At 59.8% G+C, this 19,524-nt stretch overlaps 1 protein-coding gene across 3 annotated transcripts in view; it reads left to right on the plus strand.

Annotated features, from left to right (window-relative positions):
• Positions 1-733: 733 nt before the first annotated feature.
• NOL4L (nucleolar protein 4 like) overlaps positions 734-19,524 on the plus strand; it is a 129,042-nt gene continuing 110,251 nt past the window's right edge. For 2 of the 3 annotated variants that reach the window (XR_003427165.1, XM_027078605.1), the window contains exon 1: positions 735-1,256. Coding sequence is in view for 2 of the 3 variants with exons in the window: in XM_027078605.1 (XP_026934406.1) it covers positions 936-1,256 (321 nt within the window). In the remaining variant the exon portion in view is untranslated. Of the gene's footprint in view, positions 1,257-19,524 lie in introns of all 3 variants that reach the window. The other variant, XM_027078606.1, reaches the window with a different exon arrangement.

Genomic DNA, 19,524 nt, shown 5'->3' on the forward strand with positions numbered 1-19,524 from the left:
GGGGTTCCCCAGGGGAACACTGCTCCTCTGGCGCCGGGCTCGCACCGGAGAGGTCAGGCCAGTCGCCGAGAGGAAGGGAAGGGGCCCTGCCCTGTACCACCAGCGCCAGGCTAAAATCGGGCGGGGCCGCCCGGGGAGGCCGGGACGCCTGCGGCCGGGCGGGGTCTGCGCCCTACTCCCTGAGAGGCCGCCGGGTCCGGGCTGAGAGCGGCCTGCGAGGCTCGGGGCCAGGCCCGGACAGAGGGAACTCGGTCCCTGGGCTGGGCACTGCGCGCCTGCGGCTCTTTCCCTACCGGCGGCTGCGGGCGCGGCGGCCCCCGCGCCCCCAGGGGCCGGGCCAGGGCGGGGGCTGGGCCCCGCGGGCGGGCGCGGGAAGGGGGGCGGCGGCGAAGGCTGCGACGCTCTAACAGGTGGGATCCCGCGGCGTGGTGGAGGCGGGCGCGGGAGGAGGAGGAGGAGGAGGAAGAGCAGCGGCAGCGGGAGCCTGAGCAGGAGCAGGATGAGCCGCGCGAGCTGACAGCCGCCGCCGCCGCCGCCGCCCGCGCCCAGGCTCGGTCTCGCTCTCCGCGCCCGGGGCCGCTCCCCGCCTCCCGCCTCCCCCGGCCGCCCGCGGGGCGGCCCGCCCCCTCTGCACCTCCGGGCCCGGAGCTGCCTCCATCGCTCCTGCATCCCGGCCGGGGGGGAGGAGGAGGCGGAGCAGGAGGCGAGCCGGAGCCGCCGCCGCCAACGCCGCCGCCGCCGCCCGAGCAGGACAGAGCGCGCCGCAGCCCCGCGCGTCCGGCCGCCGCCCGTGCCCATCAAGCAGCCGCGCCGGAGCTACACCGCGGGACAGCCCGGGCCGCGGCGCACCCCGGCTCGGCCCAGCCCAGCCCAGTCCCGGCACCGGGCGGCCCGGCGGCCGGCCCGCCCCCGAGGGCGCCGGGCGCGCCGGGAGGATGCCGAAACCGACGCTGCTGCTGCGCGGGGGCTGGGAGCGCGAGCGCAGCCCCGGGGACTCGGAGCTGGGCCGCCAGTTCCGGGACTGGTGCCTGCGCACCTACGGCGACTCGGCCAAAACCAAGACGGTGACACGCAGCAAATACCAGCGGATCGCCGAGGTCCTGCAGGGCGGCGGCGGGACCGGCGCGGGCAGCGGCCCGGCAGCCGGCGAGAAAGGCAAGTTCCAGTTCTGGGTGCGCTCCAAGGGCTTCCGCCTGGGCAGCGGCCGGGAACCCAAGATGGGCCAAGTGGTGTATGTGCCGGTCAAGACGGGCTCGGTGAGTGCGCGCGCGGCGGCCGCGGGCCGGTCCCACCGCGGGGCTCGGGTCGGGCGGGGGCGGGGTGGGGGTGTGGATGTGTGTCCGAACGTGTGTCCCTGAGGTTGTCCCTGGGTCTGGCCCTCCCGAGGCGCACGCGTCCCTGCTCACCCGCCAGCCCCAGCCAGCCTGGGCAGCGCTCCGGGTTCGGGGCGTCCCTGCCCCCCTCTGCGCTGCTGCCCGGGCCGTGCCGGGCGGGCTGTCCCGGGCTGCTCACCCCAGCATGTTCCGTTCTCCCGTCCCCTCCCCCCGCCAGCAGGCGGCTGCTCAGAAGCCCGAGCCTCCCCCCGCCCGCCCCGGGGCTGCCTGTCCCGGGCGCCTCGCGCTCCCGCCCCCGGGCCGGCTGGGCGGTGTGGTGTGTGTGTGTGTGTGTGTGTGTGTCTGTGTGTGTGTGTGCGTGCGTGTGTATGTGTGTGTGGAGGGTGGTGCCGCGAGGGCGGGGGGGCAGGGACAGCCACGGGACGGGGAGTCAGCTCGGCTTCCCAGCGCCAGGGGAGGGGGCCCGCCCGGGCACTGTCTACCCGACCCCACCCGGGGCTGGCCCGGGGAGGGGCAGCCCGAGCCGCAGCCTGGCGCAGGAGCAGCCTCCCGCGGGTGGGTGGGGCGCCCCCTCCGCCCCCCGGGCCCCTCGCTCCCCCCTCTCTGGGACGGGGGCGGCCTGACCTATCCATCCCCTCCCCTCCCCCGTCCCCGGGGCCGGCCCGGTCCGGGCGGGGTGGCGTGGGGGAGGGGACGGGGAACCGCAGCCGCCGACAGGGAGGAGGCGGGCGGCCGGGCGGGGGCGTCCCCTCCGGCCCGGGGCGCCCTGGAGAGGGCGTGCGGCGTGGGCCCCGCGGCTCCCCCGCCGGGACCTCATTGTTCTGCAGCGGGTGGGGGCTGGGGGGGCCGCTGCTCCCGGGGTGCTGCTGAGCTTTGAACTTTCCGTCGCGGAGACCCTCCATTAGTGCGTTCAGCCCCTGGCCCGGCCGGGCCAGGCCAGCCTCCCTCCCTGCCCCCCTCGCTCCCTCCCCGGCCTCGCCCGGCCCGAGCGAGCGAGCGGGGCCGCCCCGCGCCGGCCTCCCTCCCTCCCTCGCTCCCCCGCTCCCCGCTCCGTGCTCCTCCCCCGTCCGGCCCGCCCGCCCTGCGCTCAGCTCAGTCCCCGGCCGGAGCGGGCTCTTCACACACAATTGATTCGGTCGTTACGAAAAGTGCACTTGTCCCCTCCCCCTCCCCCTCCGGCAGCCGCCCGGGCCCGGCCCGCGGGGTGAGGGGGCCGAGAGGGAGGAGGCGGGAGCCGGGGAGCGGATCCGGAGGCGCCTCCCCCCTCGCCCAGGGGACGGGGCTGCAGGCCGCGGGGAGTGGGGAGCCGTGAGCGCAGAGGGCGGGCGGCCCATCTGCGAGGAGCGCTGATAACCGCGCCGCTGCCGCTGCGGCCGCCAGCGGCCCATCTGCGCCGCTGCCGCCTCCGGCCGGACACAGAGCAGGGGGCCGGGCCGAGGGGCGCGCTGGGGCCGGATTCCCCGGGGGAAGGCTGGGGTAGTGTCCCACCCTGAGCGAGTCGGGGACCTTCCAGCCTAAATCAGTGCTCTCTGCCAAACGCGGGGAGTCTGGGTCATTGTCCCCCCTCCCCCGATCGAGTCAGGGACCCCTCCCCGAGCCCAAATTGGTGCCCACTCTGCCACCCGGGGAGTAGGGGTCATTGCCTCTCCCCAGGTCAGCCCTCCCCACTCTGCCAGTTGCTAACCCCCCTCGGTTCTCCTCCATCTTGGGCTAGTGCCCCCAGCCTAAGAGTGGTTTTTCGAGGTCAGTGACCCACCAGATGGTTGGCTTGGTCCACACCCCCTATCCTGGGTCATTGCCCTCAGCCATCCCAGCTTCCCAGGTCAGTTCGTGCCCCTCAGCCCCATCCCATCCTGGTTATCCCTCCCCAGGGAGCTGGGAGTCTTGGCCCAACCTCCTTCTTGCCTGAGGCAGGAGCCCCCACTCCACCCGCTCCTGGAGTTGGGAGGGCAGGTGACCCTCAGACAGGGCAGCTAGCTCACCAGTTCTCTGAGCTGGTCGACCTCTCCCCTAGGGAGTGGGCATCATAGGGCCGTCAGTCCCCCTACCCCCTTAGCCACAGAGCTGTCAAGGCGGAGCAAGTGAACATACACCCACCCAGGCCACATGCAGAAATTGGGTGCTAGGCCTGGGCCCCAGGTCCTGCCAGCCTTCGGATCCTCCGTGAGGCCCACGCCGACCCGCTTTGCTTGGCAACAGGGGCCTTGAAAGACTCCACCCTAGCTCCCAGACCAATAATAAGCCCTCCCAAGGGACCACCTGCCTGGGAGGCAGAGAAAGGGAACCCAGGCCTCCCTGCCCAGGCTGCCAGGGGGACGACAAACACAACAGACGTGCCCTCCTGTGACAGCCCGCCCCTCAAGCTACCCACGCCCACCTGCCTGGCCTGCTGGTCCCCAGGGAGCCCGTTAGTTACCTGCACTTGCCCAGTCAGCCGGAGCCAGCCGCAGGAGATGCCCTGAGTCCTGCCACCCCCAGCTCCAAGTACCTTCCTGGGGCTCAGTTATTATTTTTACATTTCCATTTTCCTTTTCACTGATCTAAGAGGGACAGATCCTGCTGGGAATTCTGGGGCAGCCATGGACTCTTCCCGGGAGGAGCTGAATGGGACCTTCTTTGAAAGGTGCAAAGGATATCCCCTACCTTCACTGGCTTTTACACACACACACAGAGTAAAGTTATCATTGCCTCTGGTGGCAGTTGGGAGATATCCTGTAGTTTTGTCCTGGGTGGGTTTTTGTGAAGGTCATTGGGCCACAAACCTTTGTCTGAGACATTTGTTTGGCATCCACAGGCGTTCTGGGGGCACTGGGGCATTGGAGAGGGTTGGACTCAGAGCCTGCTCCCTGGGCACCCAGCTGCTGGGGGTGGGGGTGGGCATAGCTCAGGATCTGATCAAGAAGCCCATGGAGGCTCCAAGGGAGGGCAGGCGGGGAGGCAGAGCAATTTCGGCCAAGAGGGGGTATGGGAGTTGTGTCATGCAGCCGCGGAACGAGGGCCCCCTGCGCCCCTGCGTCGGCTCAGGTCCCCAGGGTGGCCATGGTATGTCATCTCCCTTCCATGTTGCTCTCTGGCTGCCCCCTGCGTGGGCCCCCTTTCCTCTTCCCACAGCCATATGTGGTGCTGCGGTTGGGGCCCTTCCGAGTCCCGGCCGTGGAGGGTCGATGATCTGACACCACTTGTCCCGTCCCATCTGGCCCTGAGCTTTTCTGGGTGTGTGTGACAAAGGCTTAATCTGTCCGGACGGGCCCAGGGCGGAGAGCAGGGCGCGGGGAATTACACTCTGCGGGGCCTCCTGCAGCTGGGGCCTGCTTGGGGGGCGGGGCGGGGCGGGGGTCGAGCAGAAGCCAGGGCATGGTGGTGGTGGGGGGGAGGCAAGTTGGTCTTCGGTTTGCAGGTTGTCACAGGAAATAGATGTGGAGGCGGAGGGCTGAGGGGAGGAGGGCGGAGTCCTCCACCGGGCAGCACGGGGCGCTCCTGGGGACAAGATCTTTCTGTGACAAGAGCCAGCCGGGCCTCCTGACTGGGCAAAGCCTGGTTAGGATTTATTATTTCTTGCGTTTGGCCTGTTCTGGCCTCTGTGGCTGCCAAGCCTGGGGGCGGGTGGGAAGCAAACCCTTTGCCAATGAGACCCTCCGATTCCATTCCAGCCTCAGCCCAAAAGTGAACCAACCCCTTTCCTTTTCCTCTGGTCTCTGAACGAGGCTGTCCCGGCGCCTGCAAGGGCCACAGGTTATGTCTGGGGAGGGGCCCCGGGCCATCTGTCAACTCCCAGGACCAGAGAGCCCTCAGGCTCCTTGGAGATAGATGTTCTCAGCCCAACTCTACCATCTTCCGGATGGGAAAACTGAGGCCCTGAGAGGGGAAGTTTCCGTTGGTGGGGAGCTGGGCCTGGAACGCAGATCTCTGCGCTCCACTGAGGCTTCTCCATGGGCCCATCACATGCCAGGAATCCCCCCATTAGAGCCCCGTCCCCCGAGGGGGAAACGCCAGATTGCCAAACTCCACTCTCAGCACTGGGCTTTTGCGAGCCAGACCCCAGGTGTTTCGCTGGCCAAATTGACTAATGGTGGTCTTTTCCCAGTTTGCAGACAATGTTCATTTAGTGGAGAGCATTTTCACAGTCTTCAGCTTTTCTCCCCAGAGCTTTTGTGTAAACCTTTGGCACCTGCGGCCGCTGGTCTGGGCAGGAAATGGCCTCTGACTTAGCACAACATAATATATGCTGTGACCTTCGGTTGAATACCTCAGTATTTCCTACTTTTCTCTAAATTGTCACCATAGTGACCCTTTCTTAGTCACCTACCGTGTGCCTGTCCCTGTGCGTCAGGTTCTCACAGCGGCCCAGAGGTCCCTGCCATCCTTCAGATGAGTAAACTGAGGGTTAGGGAGGTTTAGAACTTCCCTGAGTCCTCACAGGGCACGCTGAGCTTGCGTGCCGTCTGTACACCCCTCTTTTCTGACCCTCTCTGGTTGTCTTACAGCCTCATCTGGTTCACAGGGCTTTTCGTGACAAGCTTTCAGTCCATTACACCCTAACCTGAATTAGTGCAGAAGAATCCTCTAGTCAAGATGTGTGTAATCACAGGCAGGTACTTAAGGCAGGATTGGCTCAGTGTATGGTGTCTGGGACTTGCCTGGGGTGCGAAAGGATGGGTATGGGGTGAGGAGAAGGGAGGAAGCCTCTGCTGTCCTGGGTCCTGGGGGCTTTCAGGGAGAAGGTTGGCAATGACATGGACCCTGTTTGGATTTCTCATGAATGGCAGAAGTGGGCTATTTTGTTAATTAGCCTCAGTGATGTGGGTGAATGTGGTCTTGGGGTCTCTGTGGGGGCGGGGCCGCAGTTTGGAGCCTGAGTGATTGCTGGTGGATCAGGCTCTGCCTTCCCGGGGCGTCTCCTCCGGATCCTGGGTCACTTTCTGCTGGTGGTGGGGGCAGCATGCCCCGCTCATCCTTGGGCGAGGCCTGGCGTGAACATTCTCTCCTTCACTACAGGCTGCCTTCCCATCCCTGAGCGTCTGGGAGTCAGGAGGTCCAATTGGGACCCTAAAAACCCTGCTGGGAGGATGGGAGGTGGGGGGCCTGTGGCTGGGGCTGCCCAGGGACAAAGGTCAAGGGTCCAACCCAGCCTCAGGCAAACCTGGGCTTCTCCAAGCTGGCTCTTAACTTAGAGGTTGTGGGACTGATTGAGTACCATGCACATGCACGTGCATTCCTGGGCTACAGCACGTGTGCGCACGTGGGTGTGCATGCAGGAGTGTGGCTGTGTGGGCCTGAGTGTGCCTGTGCCTGTCCATGTGCAGGCTGGGGACGCTTGTGGGCCCGGGGCAGTGTGTGTGTGTGTGTGTGTGTACAGGTGGAGGGGGACTGCATGCTTGTGAGTGTGTGTGATTGTGAGCGGCTGTGTTGGCAGATGTGCAAGCACCTGGGGTGTGGGCATTGGCAGACCACGAGTGTGCGTGTGCGTGCCACATGTTCAGGATCCTATTGAAAAGCATCCTGTCCTTTGGCAGTGACGAGCTGACGGGGTGTCCTTCATCACAACCAAGTCAGCCGGAGCTGCTGGCCTGGCCCCGTGCTGCTCCTGGGGTCTCAGCAGCTGCTAAAGCGTAGTGTGAGGGACGGAGTGGACACGAGAGGTGGTGCCATGTCCCTGTCCCCGCGATAGTGGCTGAAGCACCTCCTTGTTTCCAGCAGCTGTCCTCCTCCTTCCCCGCCACCCCGCCACTCTCTGCCCAACAAGGGCAGCAGGTAAAACTTGTGACCTCTGCCATGGTGGCACTTACCGAGCCGAAAGCTAAGCTCCATGGGGGGCAGGGTGGGAGAGAGGCTTCTGAACTTGAAGTGAGGGGGCCAGGACCGATCCTAACACACCCACTTTCTTGCCATGTGACCTCGGGCAAATAGCTTGCTTGACGTCTCCAAGTCTCAGTTTACTCATCTGGAAAATGGGCTCCAAAGCCCCACTTCCAAGAGGCTTGGCAAACTGGAAAAGGTTCTGTTGTCATTTCAGGAGGTCACTCCGCCAACCTCTGTCAAAGCCAGGCCTGGGCCCTAGGCCCCAAAACAGAAGAAGGAGCCAAAGGCAGCTGGGAGAGGGCCCACCAAGGCGGGTGGCTTGTCAGAACAAGGACTTCTGAGTCCACTTTCTGCCCCTGGCCCACCCTGACATAGAGAAGAGGTGAAGGGCTTGGGGTGTCAAGCCACAGGGTCCTGGGTACAAATCCCAGCTCTGCTCTTGCACCTGTTTGGCCTTAGGACCTATCAGCTCCATTTTACAGATGAGAAAACTGCCTTCCTCCTAAGACTGGTATAAAGATGAATGCATTAATGCGTATAGAGCCTTAAGAAGGTAGCACGTCTTACAACATGTTAGTTGCTATGTGATCTCACTGAGCCTCAGTTTCCTCATCTGGATTATGGGGATGGAAATGAAATGTCATGGATATTAAGTGGGATAATGGAAGTAAAGCCCCCAGCCAAATCCCTGGCATGTAGTTGGTGGGAAGCAACTATTGGTTCCTTAGAGATTGTGTCTGGGTTATTTCTGTGTCTCCAGTGCCACTGGGGCCCTGGTTAATGTTGTACTGAATTACACAGAACACCAGCGAAGTCTTGGTGAGGGCCATAGGTGTGGCATGAGCCCCCAGGGCTGGGAACTTGAAGGCTCAGGGTCCCTCTCTGCCCCGGCTGGCTCCTGCCCTGCTCTGAGCCTCAGTTTCCCTAGTCATTGCACAGTGAAGCCTCCTGTGGCCCCTCCTGCCTTTGAATCTCTTCCTGGTGCTGGGGTTGCCCAATCCCAGAGCTCAAGGAGGGGTGCTGGAGAGGTGAGAGTGGGGGCTTTACCCAGGCCTGGAGGCACTCGCCAGGTGGGAAGGTAGAAGGGTGAGCTGCCCAGAGGCTTCTCACCACCCGACGGCCCCCACACACCCCCGCCCCAGTCCCTGGCCGGGAGCCTGAGCTCCGGGCTCTGGGCTCTTCCAGAGAACACAGTGAGGCTGGTGTAATGACTGCCCCCCTGGGGCAGGGGTCTGAGCATATCTCATGTTCTCAAGCCCCTGCCATGTGCCAGACACTCTATTTCATTTAATCTCCCCTGGATTCTGTGAGGTAGATGAGAACTTGGCATCAGAGAGGCCAGGGAACCTCCCCAAGCACCACAGTGAGCAAGTGGCAGGGCCTGGGTCCCGTGGCTCTTTGACCCTCTGAGACCCGGGGCACGGAGGTAGGGGCCCACAGGTGCCCTGGCTCTCCCCACCTCCCCACCCCAGGCTCACAGTGGCCCCTCATCTGAGGACACCCTACAAAAGCTTCCCAGAGCTCGAGGTAGCCCTCTTACCTGTCCGGACCCAGCCTGGTGGGAGACAGATGCCACCCCTCCCCGTCGCCCACACCTTCACCCTCTCACCTCAACTGCAGCTACGGGCCCAGCCTGCCCTGGGCAGGCTGCAGGGGGCGGGGAGAGAGAGCAGTTGTCCTCTCCCCGCAAGGTCAACGACTCCGGCAGCATCCAGTCCTCCCGGCCACCCTGGTACTCCAGGTTCCTCAGCCTCAGATGGAGGGACTAAGGCCAAATGCAAAGGAGGGAGCTCCAGGTCCCACAGAGCACCAGGGCTGAGGGTGAGCCCATCTGGTTCCAAAGCTGGGGGTCGTTCATTCATTCATTCACTCGCTCACTCGCTCGCTCATTGGCTCCTTTCACCATCCTCCGCATCACAGTGGCTCCAACCTTCTCTGGCTCAGGCCACACCTGGGCATCATTTTGGACTCTCTTCTCTTACCACCCCTCCCTCCCCATCCAACCATTTGCAGATTCTGTTGGTTCTACCTTCAAAATACAACTCAAATTTTACTTTCTCACCACCTCCACTGCCTCCAGCCTCGTCCAAGCCCGGAGGTGCGTCAGCCTCCCCACTGGGACCCCTGTGTCCACTCTGCCCCGCTGTAATCCCCTGTGGCTCACACAACCAGCAAATCAGCAAAAGCAAAAAGCAAATCAGATTCTCTCCCTCCCCTGCTCAGAACCCTCTGAGATTCCCGTCTCACTCAAAGCAAGAGCCAGAGTCTTTCCTGAAGCCTACAGGCCCCGCGTGATCTGGCCCAGCTGCCTGCTTCCCTCTCCACCTTCCACCCTCCCCTTGTTCAGTCAGTGTCAGCCACACTGGCCTCCTTGCTATTCTAAAAACTACCAAACACGATCCTGCCCCAGGGCCCTTGCACTGACTGTTTCCCCAGCCTGGAACACTCTTCCCCCCAGATCTCCACATGGCTGCTCCCCTCCTCTTTCAGATCTTTGCTCAAGTGTCACCTCCTCAGAGAAGCCCTCCCTGATCACCCAGCCAGGACCACCTTAGGTTCCTTGGACCCTCTCTCTTTCTACTTAATTTTCTCTATAGCCTTTACCACCCTCTGACATTGTGGATGTATTTTACTAGTTTATATATTTAGTATCTTTCTCCCCACAAGGCTGCGATCTCTGCCAGGGTAGACCAGCCTGCTTGGTTCACTGCTGTATCCCCAGGACCCAGAACAGCCCCTGCTCCTAAGGGACTCCCCACTGTGGGGGCAGCAAATGCCTTAGAGCAGGAGTCTGAGAGTCGCCCATGCCTTCTGCACTCAGAGGGCCTCAGGAGCCCCAAGGCCCAGACCCATCCTCCTGCCTGAGGGCGTCCAGGGAGTCCTCAGGGAGGCGACATTTGAGCTGGACCTTGAGGGCCAAAACAAATTGTTCGGCAAGAACAGAACACGGGGAAAGCTCACTCCAGGGGGTGGGAATGTGAGCGAGGGCTAGGGGTGGGACAGGTTTTGGGGGGTCAGTGCAGGCTGTGTATGATGGTGACGGGGGCCACCTTCCTGGAGAAGCGGGTTCTACAGAGCATGTCAGATGCGGTGGTGGGTGGGTGAATGGTCAGATCAGCTTGAGAACCACTTGGGGATCCTGAGCGGGATGAGCTGGTGAAATCACTTGGGGCCAAATGGAAGAGAAGGATCTGGAAAGCCACTCAGAGGAGCTGGTGCGTCAGAATCAAGGAGAGCTGGGAGTTCACAGGAGGGTTTTTAAGTAGAGGGGAGAGAAGGTTAGATTCGTGTTTTAGAAGGAGTCTCGGAATGCTAGATGTGGCAAGAGGGAGACGTGTTACAGAGAAGGAAAAACAGGAGGCTGGGAAGTAGGTGCGGAGAGAGAAGGCCGGCCCGGGGCGAAGAGGAGGGGCTGGTTCCTTGGTAGGACAAGAGGTTGAGTGTCCGGGGCTGGATGACATGGGGAGGGGAGAGGGGGGCGAGGGAAGCTTGATGGTTGGTAGTCACAGTTGACCCAGTATTCTTGGGTGGAAGGAGAGGCGTTTAGGAAACGAGGAAGGCAGGCAGACACACACATCTGGGGTGATGGCCCAGGGGCAGGGTCCAGTGGGCGGAACCCAAGAGCTGTCCCCAAGGCTGGTAGCATGTGGCAGTGAGAGGCCATGGAGGAGACCTGGTGACTCAGGTCTCAGTGGGGCCAGCTCGGGAGTCATCACGTTCATGGGGCCCCCTTCCCAGCTTGGAGCCCTCCCCGCCCCGGCTGGGACCCGATGCAGCCTCCCGGGAGGCCTGTGCTCGGTGGATGACTCATCGTTTTCTCGGCATCCCCAGGCTGAGGAAATGTTCAAGGAGACATGGGGCCCTTCCTTTGGCAGGCCAGGCCCTGACTGGATGCTGGCGGGTCGAGAAAAACACACTCGGCCTCAGGCCTTGTCTGAGAGCATCCTGAGTGCGTGTCTCCAGGAGCCCCTGGCTTCCACAATCGCACGCATCCTCCACTGCCCTGGGAGGCCGTCCTGACCCCATTCTACAGGTCAGTGAACGAAGGCACAGCCTCTGCTGGGCACCCGGCTAAGTCATCACTTGGTACTTCAGTTTCTTCATCTGAAAAATGGGTCTGATGATTGGCCCTCCCCTATAGGGTTGTTGGGAGAAACTGAAGGAGGGGATCATGTGACGCTCAAGTAGTGGGGTTGTCATTTTCATGAGGATGGGGAGAGGGGTCCGCCCAGGCTACAGGAGCTCCCTACTGGGTAGAGCAGCCATAGGGAAGGCCACAGGCTAACATAGCCAAAAACAGACCTGCGTTTGGATCCCAGCGCTGCCACAAGCCCCTGGTTCTGGACAAATGGCTTGCCTGCTCTGATCCCCCGACCGCTTGTATATAAGCGGGTGATGACCCACACCCTGGGAGGTAGTTGGGAAGATGACATAACACCAAGCCTGACAAACAGGCCACCAAGTAGGGGCTGTGGCTCCATCTCAGGGTCCCTCAGAGGATTCCCCCCACGCCAGCGTGAAGATCCCCAAACCAGACAGCTGTTAACCTCCCAAGGGTGCTTCAAGCCCAAACCAAGAGGGAGAGGGGAGGGGAGGCAGCTCAGAGAGTTCAGGCTAGGAAACTCCCTGGGGGATGGGGTCTCTCTGGGAGATCTGGGGGCTGGGACAGGAGCAGAGCGAGGGGCAAAGGATTTTGTGTTGAATGTAAGGCCCCTATAGGTCAGCAGAGGAGTACAGAGTGTGGAGGTAGGGCCTGGGTCCAGGCTCTGCCATTTACTGCTGTGCAGTCTTGGGCAGGTCACTTCCCCTCTCTGAGCCTCAGTTTCCTCATCAGTAAAATGGGGTGATAATAGCTGTGGCTTCACTTATATCCTCCTTCTATACTGTGTTCTACAGTGTGTATATACACGATACTGTATACTATATTTTATAATCTAGAAGCATCTGTACAGGGCGTGGCCATAATAAAGCCCTCAATAAAAGGGAGCTATAATTAGGATTACGATTGTGAGCCAATCAATAACCCGCGAATCTGTGACAAGGCCATTCAAGCCGTGCTGCTGAGTTGGGCTTTGGAGTTCAGACTGGCCCCAGGTTTGCACTGAGCTGTGACTCACTAGCTGGATGACCTTGAACCAAGTTGCTCTCTGAACCTCAGTTTCCTCCTCTGTAAAATTGGCTCAGTAGTATTCCCCATCTCACAGGGTTGCTGTGGGCAAGTGAAGAGAGACTCCACGTCAAGTTCTCAGCACAGGAAGCAGGAGCTTTTCTGTGCTTGCCCCTGTGACGTGGCCAGTGGCAATTAGAGCTAGGGATTGGGGTCTGGGGCAGGGCCAGTGGTTGCTGGAGCAGAGAGGTACAGAAGAGGGAGAGGACAGAGGCAGAAAGGAATGTGCAGGGAACCGGAGGGGAGGACTTCTAGGAGGAGGGCTGGTCAGCTGGGTCTGCCCCGAGGATTAACAACCCCCCCGCCCCCAGATCTGGATGAGAGAAGGCTTTGATGGAAGCCAGAGGGCAGAGGGAAGGTGCCGAGCCAAAGCAGGTGGGAAGGAGAGACCAGAAGTCTTGCCGGTCCAGTCAGCAGTTGGCTGTCAGGAAATGAGGGTGAGAGGGGCCGTGGGCTTCCCCGAGTCTAGGCTGCCTATTAAGGGACTAAGAGTGGGTGTGCTCCCCAGGGTAGGGAACCCTGGGTTCAAATCCTGTCTTACCAACCAGCTATGCAACTTGGATGCATCTCAACCTCTGTGAGCCTCCATTTCCACATCTGTAAAATGGGGATAGTGATATCAACTACCTTTTAGGGTTGTCGTGGTGATCATTTGAGATACATTCTCAGTCAGTGCCTGCTGCTGAGCAGAAACAATGACAGTCATGACACAGCTAGTATTTGTTGAGCGCTTGCGAAATGCCAGGCACGCTGCTAAACACATGCACATGCCTCCATGTGCTTGTCCAAACATGGCTACTGTTATGATCCTCATCTTTTTTTAAAAAAATTAATTAATTATTTTTTGGCTGGGTTGGCTCTTCGTTGCTGTGCACGGGCTTTCTCTAGTTACGGCGAGAGGGGGGCTACTCTTTGTTGTGGTGCGCGGGCTTCTTACTGAGGTGGCTTCTCTTGTTGCGGAGCACGGTCTCTAGGTGCACGGGCTTCAGTATTTGTGGCTTGCGGGCTCTAGAGCGCAGACTCAGTAGTTGTGGTGCACGGGCTTAGTTGCTCCGCGGCATGTGGGATCTTCCCGGATCAAGTCTCGAACCTGCATCCCCTGCATTGGCAGGCGAATTCTTAACCACTGCGCCACCAGGGAAGCCCCGGGCAGGCGGGTTTTTAACCACTGCGCCACCAGGGAAGTCCCATGATCCTCATCTTGCTGATGAGGATGTTGAGGCTCAGAGAGGTTAAGTAACATGCCTGAGGCCACACAGCTGGCAAGAGGCAGAGCAGGGACTTGAGCCCATGCGGTGGAGAAGTGTTGTGTTCTTTACTCCCTAAATCACCCATCCTCTTTGACAGTAAGATGAGGATCATGAGGTCCCCTGTAGTATTACACAGGCTTGGACAGTGGCTCTTCCCAGGATGGGGAGGCAGGCGTGAGTCTGTCTGGCAGAGTGTCCCGACTCTGGAACACATTGCTTAGGCGCAAATGGGATCTACTGGTAGAGTTGACCCTCGGGGGTCACTGGGGGATTCTGTGGTTCGGGGAGGGCCATGTTGCGGCATGGAACCCCACGGCCAGCCGGCCAGCGCGCTGCACCCAGCTCAGGCTGGGGAGCTTTGTGCCCACCAGTGCGACACAAGGTGTGGCTCAACGACCAGGTCACAGGCAGCTGCCAGCAGCCCCGAGAAGGTATGGGTGGCCAGTGCCTGGCCTGGGCGGCACCCACGGAGGCTTGGGAGGAACTCGGGAGGGCTCTTACGAGGAGGTAAGCCATGAAACAGCAGAGGAGGGGATGGGGCCTCCCAGGATGGGGAAGGGGCGCTGTGGACAAAGGAGCACAAGAGAAGTTTGTTTTTAAGGTAATACACGCACCTGACTTAACGCAACAGCCACCAAACAGCAGCCTCCAAATAGCGAGAAGTGCCCAGCCCGCCCCCCACCTAGTTCCCCTGCCCACAGGGGTCCAGCCCGCCCCCCACCTAGTTCCCCTGCCCACAGGGGTCCAGTCCCTTATGTGTCTTCCCTGATACACTTGGCTCTGGAGCTGGCCTACCTGGATTTGAATCCTCAACCCGCCATATACTCGCTGTGTGACTTGGGCAAGTTACTCCACCTCTCTGTGCCTCGGTTTCTACATGTAAAAAGTGGGGGTAATAGGAACTGCTTCTCTGGACTGTTGTGAGGACCAGGGCTCCTAAAGCCTAGCAGAGGGCAGGGCCCATGCCCGAGTGCTCCGGGAGCACGGGCTCTCTCTGCTGCTGTTGCTGTTACTGTTACCGCTGTGATCACTGTTGTGCAAGTGTAGTTATGTACACTGGGTGTGCAGTTTAAATGCCCAGCTCCCCTGGCAGGTCCTGAAGGTCAGTTTTCATCACTTCTGCCCATTTAAGAAGAGGCAGAGGTGAGAGGTCAGCCCAGAGGTCATCCCAATGGTCCCGCATATTGAGACAGGCCTCTGATGTGGAGGGACTTTATGTCATCGGCTGGACCCCCCGAACTAGCCACCGACCCATGCAGGGCTTGTGGTTCGGGGACTCCATCTCCTGCCCCTGTGCTGGGGACATGAGGTGGCGGCGGGGACAGGAAGGATGAAGGGGCTGTGGAGAGAGCCCTGGGCCAGGCTCCAGAAGATGGGGATTCTGCCACTTCTCACCCCTAAGGTTCTTGAAAAAGTTCCCAGCTCCAAGCCTTGGTTTCCTTATCAGGAAGGTGGTACCAGGCTGTGGTGAGGAGCCAGGGCAATGCCTCAGATGTGATGGACCATTGGGCTATTGATAAGAACCCCACCTTCAGGTTTCTGCCTGCAGGGGATTTACAAGTGAGTTGATGGTGTCATTGACAAGATCCAAATTTGGGAGGTATTAAAGTTCTGCTTAGTAGCTGAGTGACCTTGGGGAAGTTAATTAACTCTCTGGGCCTCAGTTTCCTCCTCTGTAGAATGGGCATAGCAATAGAACCTGCTCTGTGGGGTTGTTGGTAAGAAACGGAGGTATGGGTCTGGCTCACAGTAAGACTCTGTGATTGGCAGAGTCTTGCAGTTATTTTAAGGAACTCAGACAAAGTTGAGAAACCACCAGCAAAGAGTACAGGGCTGCAGGCAATCCATTCATTCACCTATTCATTCAGCAAACTTTGATTGGCACCTGCTGTGTACCAGGTCCTGTGCATTCATTCCACAAAGATTTACTGAGCACCTACCATGTGTCAGGAGTGGTGAATAGGACAGATTTGATCTCTGCCCTCCCAGAGCTGGGAGTTCCAGGTACCTCCACTAGCTGGTGGTCAGGGAGCACCTAGGGCCTGGCGTGCCATCCAGCTGGTTGGCTCAGGCAGCTGGGCCCCTGTCCCCATTGTGGTGGACTTGCTGAGCTCAAGGGGGCCACTTCTGCCTGGTGTCCCCAAGCTAGCTCTGCTGCCCCCATGTCTGGCTCCTCTGACTCCCCCTTTCCCAGAGAAGTAGAACTCCGGGGGGTGGGGGAGTGTGCAGGGCCTTTTTCATCAGCCCGTCCCACTCCAGTTCTTGTCACCCCCTCCCCAGCAACAACACTCATTGTCCTTCCTATTTTCTCCTCTTTACACAGCGGCCGAAGCGCAGTATTAAAAATGTAAACCTGACCATGTTCCTTCTCTGCTCAAACCCTTCTGTGGGTCCCAATCACTGTCTGAGCAAAAGCCACCAAGACCCACAAGCCCCAGCTCTGCCCCTCTCCACCTTCTGGGCTTCTGCTCACTGCTCTTTGGCCACACTAGCCTCCAGGCTGTCCCCCAGCCCTCACTGGGCCCTGCTGACATGTCACCTCCTCAGTGAGGCCCTCCCTGACTGCTTTTCCAAAACGCCCTTTATTCCCCATCACTCTCAAGCCCCTCGCTCCAACTATGAAGTGCTTATCAGTAACTGACTAATGCTGTATTTTGTGTGTTCCTCTGGGCTCCATGAGGACAGGGGTATGTGCTCTTTTGCTCCCTGCTGCATTCCCTGGTGCATTCATTCACCGATTTACCGAGCACACTTTGATTGGCACCTGCTGTGTACCAGGTCCTGTTCATTCATTCCACAAAGATTTACTGAGCACCCACTATGTACCGGGAGTGGCGAATAAGACAGCCTTGATCTCTGCAGGTCCCAGGGACCCCCTGCTAACACCTGGTGCATGGTATGCACTCAGAAAATATTTGTTAAATGAATGCCTCTAACCTATTCATTCTTCTCTTTGTGCCTCAGTTTCCTCCTCTGCAAAATGGAGGGCCAGGGCTGTTGTGGGGCCTACATGAGGGCTGGCTTGCTGGCCAGGATCCCATCAAGGGCTGTCTGACCCACCCAACCAGCAGGCTTCTCCAGTCCAAGGGCTGAGAGAGCCAGAGGAAGGCTGGCAGGGTCAGCAGGTGGTCAGGGAAGGCTCCAAGCCCCACGTGGAGGTGTCTGGACTTGTCCTGGCCATGCTGGGAAGCCTAGGTGGGGCAGGGACACAGCTGTGGGAAGAGGGGAAGAGAAGCTGGTCTGAAGGGAGGTCTGGGGCTGAGGAGATGTGGCTGGGTGGTCCCTTAATGGGGCCCCAGAGTGCCAGCTCTCAGGCGGTGGGAGTGACTGAGTATTACAGAGCAGGGGAACATGGGGAGGGAGGATTTTAGGGAACCGAGTCTGGTCCAGTGTGAGCAGAGACTGGAGTCCGAGGCCCAGGGAGGCTCTGGGTTCTAGGGCACCACAGCCCAAATGGGAGCAGAAGCTACAGAACTGAGGCGGAGGGGCTGCTGGGGGCTGGACGAATGGATCCCACAGGCTCCTCCTTGTGTTAGCTGCTTTGTTCTCCGTAAACACCTCTTCATCATTCATTTATCCATTCGCTCATTTACTCATTGACAACTTGGAGAGGACCTCCTGGGGTGCGGTGGCGAGCCTCACAGATGTGGCTCTTGCCCTGGCAGAGCTCAGGATGCATTGTGGGAGACAGATGCTACAGGACCTGGTGATAGCAGTGGTGGTTGTGATGATGATGATGACGGTGATGGTGGTGGTGGTAGCGGTGGTGAGGATGGTTGTGGTGATGGTGGTGGTGATGGTGATGCTGGTGGTGATGGTGATGCTGGTGACGATGCTGGTGGTGATAACGGTGATAGTGATGGTGACGTTGGTGGTGTGTCAGCTACCATTTATTGAGTGCTCACTGGATGCTGGGCTGCTCTAAATGCTTCCTGTGTGTTTGCGCTCTGGGCTCCTGCAACCACCCCCTGAGACACTGAGATCTTACTCACCTTGCCTGAGTCCCCCTGTGAACCAAGGGTGGCACCGGATGTGAACCCAGGCAGGCAGACTGACCAGCAGCTGCTCCTAGCCATAGGCCACCTGCCACTTCCAGCAGGCAGCTCCCCCTCACTGGGATCACTGTCAGCTCCCTTTCTTGCCTCCTGAACCCAGCACCTAGCACGGGGCCCAGTGCTGGGGAAAGTGCATGAGTCGGACTTGCCTGAACAAGGTTGGAGGTCAGGCTTTGTCCCAGCAAGCTTGGGCAGATGAAGCCCTGGCTCCTCTGCCCTCAGCACGTCATTTGTGAAAGGGAAGAACCCAGGGAGGCCACCAGAAGGTCAAGGAACCCCGACCCTCACTGGAGCAGTTGAGGGGGAGACTCCCTCTCTCCAGGGGGAGACCCCACTCCCTAATCAGAAGGCGAGAGAGAGAGACTCAGTTCGGAGTCTGCCTTCAGCTGTGGGATGGGGAGGGGCACGCGGGGAGGCGGGGGCCCCTGGATGGATGAACGCTCTGTACACATACCCCCACTTGTTGCTTCCCCTGTGCAGGCCCCAGGGGAGGGGCTGTTCTTCTCCCACCCACTGCTGACTCCCCTGCCTCTGGGACCCAGGCTCCTACACCCCCAGTTCTAGCAAACCCAAGTAGTCCCATGAACGTGAAGAGAGGGGACAGAAGGTGGGTGCTGGGAGCAGAAGGCCTGGACACAGATGCCGCCTCTGCGCTCCCTGTGTAGCCTAGGGCCCACCACTGTCCCTCTCTGGGCCTCAGTTTTATCCATTTGTTCAAATATATACAGAGTAGGTGCTCTGTGCCAGGCACTGTGCCAGGCTCTGGAGACACAAATGAAAAACTCTGCCCTCGGAGAGCTGACGTTCTAGTGGAGACTGACACTACGAAATAAACAAGGAAAGCTCCCAGCTTGTCACATGCTGGCAGATGCTTTGGAGAAAAATCAAGCAGAGTGGGGCGAATCGGAGGTGCTGGAGTGGGAAATAATGGCATTTTAATCAGAGAGGGCCTCGCTGGGAAGGTGACATTTTGAGCAAAGCCCTGAAGGAGGTGCAGGAGCAAGTTAGGCAGGTATCTGATGGAAAAGGATTCCAGGTAGAGGGAACAGTAAGTGCAAAGGCCCTGAGGCAGGAGTATGTCTGGAGGATTTGAGGAAGAGTGAGGAGGCCAGTGTCCACAGCTTCCCGCACCCCCTGTATTTGGGAATCAAAAGACCACATTTTACCTCTCAGGACGTTAGGCCCCAGAACACATTTCTGAACCCCCACAGCCCATCCTGGGGAGCGCTGGTGATGCCAGCCTCCTGGATGGGGCTGGGGCAGGGACCTTGCTGCCTGTTTCTTCAACCCAAAGGGTGAATTTTAAGGCCTGTGAGGGCTTAGAAAAGAGAACAGTGTGCTCCTCGTCGCTCCACATGACTGACAGTCAGACGGCCCTGGGTTGAAATCCTGGGTCCTCTGCTTTGCGGCTGTGTGACCTTAGGCAAATCCTTCTCCGCGCCTCTATCTTCATCTGCAGAATGAGGCTACAGTGTCTGTCTGTCAGGGTTGATGGGACTTTCAGGAAACACACCTGGAAGCACGTGTATAAGTGCCCAGCCTTGGGCCTTCCTGGAGGAGGTGCTCTGTATACATTTAGAGCCAGAGCCTAACATTTATATGACTTCAAACTGTTTTCACAGCCGTTGGGAACTTGTAGTATTACTTTAGTCTTCTAAGAACTCCGTGAGGAAAAGGGGGCAGGAAATAATAGCCCCGACTTAGAGCGGGGTAGACTGAAGCCTGAAGAGGGTGACTTGCCCAAGGTCACAGTGAGGCAGGGCTGATGGAGGGCTAAGACGTGGGGCTCCTGGCTCAGGGAAGCCTGGGAGCCAAGGGAGTGGAGATTGTGCAGAGCGCGCCCATCCCCCCCCCCCCCACGAGCGCGCGCGCGCGTGTGTGTGTGTGTGCACGCGCGCACACACACACATCACCCGCAC

This window comes from Aethalodelphis obliquidens, unplaced genomic scaffold (genome assembly GCF_003676395.1).
Source record: "Aethalodelphis obliquidens isolate GAN/ISIS:26980383/991018 unplaced genomic scaffold, ASM367639v1 scaffold42, whole genome shotgun sequence".
NCBI classification, from domain to species: Eukaryota; Metazoa; Chordata; class Mammalia; order Artiodactyla; family Delphinidae; genus Aethalodelphis; species Aethalodelphis obliquidens.